The sequence below is a fragment of the Silene latifolia genome, chromosome 3 (genome assembly GCF_048544455.1).
Source record: "Silene latifolia isolate original U9 population chromosome 3, ASM4854445v1, whole genome shotgun sequence".
Taxonomy (NCBI): Eukaryota; Viridiplantae; Streptophyta; class Magnoliopsida; order Caryophyllales; family Caryophyllaceae; genus Silene; species Silene latifolia.
Genome location: NC_133528.1, coordinates 103,181,631 through 103,186,463, shown reverse-complemented (window position 1 = coordinate 103,186,463; position 4,833 = coordinate 103,181,631). Strand labels below are relative to the sequence as shown.

The window sequence follows — 4,833 nt, the reverse complement described above, 5'->3', positions numbered from 1 at the left end:
GGAAAACCAACATGGGGAATGATTCATGCTTAATTTAATATGTTTTCATAGTTTATTTGCTTGCTTGTTGTGATCTCAACTTATGCACATGTTATGTTTGATAAAATGCAAGCCTATGAATCCTTGCATTTTTTACCCATCGCTTACCTTTTCAATGAGACTTGTAAGATATAAACCAACTCGAGTCTCATTAGACCATGCATATAGTTGAGTAGGGAGGATTAAGTCGACTTGTAGGTGTTGTACAATCTAATCGATCGTTCCGGGACCCAAACCTTCCTAGGATTGTAAGATATAAACCAACTCGATCCATCACAACAATAATTGCTTGCTTATAATTTGAGAATATGTTTGTATAATCAATTCCCATGAATCCCCTATGACCCCATGACACCCTAGTGCTTTTAATCAATTGTTTACATCTCATTTTAATCATCTTACTTGTTTACTTTTATTGCTATTTAGATTAGTGATCTTCTCATCTCAACCCCAAATCGTGACACCCCTAGACACCGCTACTTGCAATCGAAAATCCTACATCAATACCCGTTCCTTGGGATCCGACCTTTACTTGCCTCTTTACTAATAGTAGAGTTGTTTGTGAAGTAATAAATATTGTTTTGGTCTAGGTGCTCCTAACGACAAGTAACCGAAATGTAAAGCTCCAAGTGAGTAAAGCCGACCATCCCGACGACAGGTCCTTGGTTCAGACCCCTTGAACCACCTCGCGTCGCCATAGTCGTCGGGTTATAATCTTCGATTGACCTGATGGCTATACTTTGAGATTTGCCTTGTCCAAGCCTCAGTCAAACTGGGGGCTCTGTAGATACCTCATTTCTACACCTTCCGCCAAACACCCAGTGATGATTGGGCTGCATGTTTGGTACACAGAACGATTTATGACAGTTCGTAATTTTATCGTCAAGTGATAGCCAAAATACTTTTGTCTACCCCTTAGTCGTCATATACGCACCGATACGATCGTTTTGACAGTAATTAGAGTTCATTTGCAGTCCGGGTCAAAAAACCGCTTCATTTTCTAAGAAACCGTTTAAAATGCCGAGTCGGAATGCTCTAGAATATTCAAAATATCTGTTCCATAATTCAATTTTATATCTTTTGGTAAAATATATCCCGTATATCATATTTTAAGTAATAAGGAAGTATAGATCTACCGCAATTCCATAATAGAAAAGCGGAAATCTTTCTTCCGCATGAGAAAACCTCTGGGGAAATGACGCAGCAGATGTTGCGCCTCTTGGAAGGATCGCAGTAGCTGCTGCGCCTCTTCTCTAGCCTGTTTTCGCTGTTTACAGAATTTTTCCGTTATTTGTTTCCAAAGTTTGGGCCATTCCATAACTCTTCACATATTTTAGTATAAATAGAGACCTTTGGTCTCCATTGTTTTTCACTGTTTACAGATGGTCTCCATTATTTATTTTAGTATAAATAGAGACCATGTTTTAATCATTCTTTTCAATTATCACGTTATTTTCGACTTAAATACCTTATAATCAAATATTTGCGGGTTTTCGTCATTAAATCAAACCCGGATTTTAGAGGCTCAATTTGTCTATATCAAGTCTCTGGAATTTGTCCTTTGTTCATATTTCTGTTGTTTATTCTTCAGTTTATCAATTTCTTTCAAAGTTCGCTCCGTCTTCATAGTTAAACCTAATTCGTTTCATTTCTTTTTAATTCGTTTCTAACCCGTTTTAATCGTTTTAATTCGTGTTTATGACGGTTCCATATGTAATAAACCTGCTAAATCACCTTCACTTGAGTCTAATATTGATAATCAATCGTAAAAAATACCAAAGAATGTTAACTACCCGCAATTCTGACTTCACAGCCAGCTCAACTCAAGAACAGACGCAGGAATAGCTGCGCCTCTTCCAGAGGACGCAGCAGATGCTGCGCCTGTTCTGAGTTGAGTTCTGTCCCTGAACTTCCATTCTCGCTTTGATCTAGTCTTTAATTACGTGTTTAATTGAATAATAATTGTAATATCACTCCTAATCTATCTTATTTAGTCTCTTTAATTTCTAACCCTTTTTATTTTCTTTTCTTTTCCAAATTTCCGTTTTGAATGTATTTTTGACGTAAATCAATTAATCATTGTAATTTATTGTAATTTCAATTACCGTTATTTTATTTATCGTATTTATTTTATGTATGATTTATTTACTTGTTTTTCACAATGTACTTAGTTCTAAACCCCAATTCGACATAATTGTTTGCTAATTACATGTTCACCGACATAGTTAATCTCACATGTTAGGATTAACCTGTGGATGTTGCATTGCATGCATATAATCGACAACATATCCAATATGAATAACTTCCCTAATCATTAGTAGAGGCCTCTATCGAGACGGGCGGGATTAGGTGTTCAGTAAAAGGACTTCCTAATACGTACCCTTACCCCTTACTCCAGATCTCTGTGAACATCCGTGTTCATTGGCATCCACGAGAGTCATTCTAGACATAGAATGCTAAGGGTAACGAGTTCTTAGTGTTCATGTCACTACTTTGTGTCTTGACATGGCACGAGGTATTCGAACGGTTCCAATTTCCCATAAACGTTGGTGGCGACTCCACAAATGCACGCTTATTTCAAGCGCTTCCGTGCGTGCCGCGGTGTGGCCCGTGTTCACAAATATAAGGAGAAGTTCTTTACCAAAAACAATGAGTCTTTCTCGATGATTTCCGCAGGATTCATTTTTGAGCTACTACCTGAAAAATTCACAAACAAAAATTCGACAATATTGGAACCGTAAAGACAGTTGTATGATCGACTAAGCGAAATGAAGGATTTTCAAAGGTTGAAGATGAAAAGTAATAACAAGATGACGAATTAGGGTTCGATTTCTTTGAATTAGGTAAAATCTGGGGGAAATAATTAGCTAAATTAGGAACAATTCAGCAAGAGCAACTCTTCTTGGGCAGGAGTGGTCGTCTCGCCGCCAATTCATGTCGCCGTAGGCAGCTGACAGTGGTGGGGCGCTGGTCGTGGTTGGAAATGAAGGAGAGAAACGGTGATAATGGTAGAGAGAGAAAAAAAGATGAGTGAGAATAGGTTTTGGTAAAATGAGGTAATTAGAATGGTTTCGGTGGGGATTGGGTTAGTTTTGCGAGATTTTTCAAGTTAGATGAGTTAATCTCGCCGTCCATTCTACATTTGATTCAAGGGCTGTGAATGGTTCTCACAGTTCTCATTATCTTGATAGTTCTCACAGAGTCACAGGATCCCGAATATATATATATATATATATATATATATATATATATATATATATATATATATATATATATATAAGTTGAGGCTATATGTAGAAATTACCTGTGGGATAGTACTACTGAATATCACAGAGTCCCATTGGTGGGTTGGGATAGAGTCACTATGCCTAAAGCTGCAGGAGGATTAGGCATTAAGAAAGCTAGTGTCCGGAATATAGCTTCATTGGAAAGTCAAGTTAGCTGGATTTACACGAAGTCCGATAGATTATGGATCAAATGGGTTGACAAAGTGTCTACCTCAAAGGGTCTTCCCGGCATGACTATACACCAAAGAAATGATTCTACTTGGACTTGGAAGAGTATTTGTAAGGTGAAGGAGAAGATTAAGGATGGTTTCATTGATAATGTTTGGACTCCTCACCAGAAAGGCTACACGATTGGTAATGGCTATGATTGGCTTATGGGGAATTATACGAAACAACAATGGACTACAATTATATGGAATGACTGGAATATTCCTAAAACTTCATTCATATCATGGCTCATTATGCAAGAAGGTATTAACATCAAATCGAAACTCTATGCTTATGGTTTCTGTCAGGATGACAGGTGTATTTTGTGTGATACTCAGACTGAAACTATTCCTCATCTGTTCACTGAGTGTGAGTTTAGCAGCAAAGTCCAGAATTGTGTTGAGGATTGGATTGGACGACCAATGCCTACCTTCAATGAACTACTGGCTACAAATCGAAATAGTTTGAAATGGAAAGCACTAGCTATGATTTTGACGACTTACAGATATCTAATCTGGGCTCAACGGAATCATGCGAGGATTGAGCTAAATGTGTTGAGGCCTCCAGTGGTTGTGGAGCGGATGAAGAAGATGGTCCAGCTGCAAATCCGACGGAGGTGTATGAGTAAGGATGGTATGAGTGAAATGGAAATTCGGGATTGTCTGGGTTTCTATTGATAGCTCGCTTTGTCTGATAATGTTGTTGTTGTTTTGGTTCGATTTTTCCATATGCTCTCTTTGTAATTGGGGAAGTTCATTTGAGATATATATATATATATATATATATATATATATATATATATATATATATATATATATATATATATATATATAGAGAGAGAGAGTCGGGATCCGGTGAGAACTCCTAAATATTTGAAGATTGAGGATTAGTGAATACAATATCACTGGTTCTTCAATACAATATCACGGAAAAATTAGACTTGTCCAAAAAAAAAAAATTTTTGAAAAAACAAAATTTTTTTTTTTTTTTTTTTTTCGCACAACCTTTTTTTTTTAGTGTGATATTGTTTCGAATAACCTTTGTGATATTGTAATGAACAACTTTGTGATATTGTAATGAAATCCTCAATCCTCAAAAAGATAGTGTATACTCACATGATCTCATTCCTATATATATATATATATATATATATATATATATATATATATATATATATATATATATATAAATAGGATCAAATGAGTTAGGGTACTTTTGGTGAGTTACCCCTCTAAATCTGGACCATTCATCTAACATAAGATATGTGGCTGAGATTTAATTTTACATCTCATATATAAAC

The 4,833-nt window shown here is 36.3% G+C and overlaps 1 protein-coding gene across 1 annotated transcript; it reads left to right on the top strand.

Moving 5' to 3' along the window:
* The first annotated feature begins 3,403 nt into the window (after nucleotides 1–3,403).
* LOC141649413 (uncharacterized) lies at nucleotides 3,404–4,210 on the top strand. Its single transcript, XM_074458105.1, has one exon. The coding sequence runs from the start codon at nucleotides 3,404–3,406 to the stop codon at nucleotides 4,208–4,210; it is 807 nt and encodes a 268-aa protein (XP_074314206.1).
* Nucleotides 4,211–4,833: the final 623 nt, after the last annotated feature.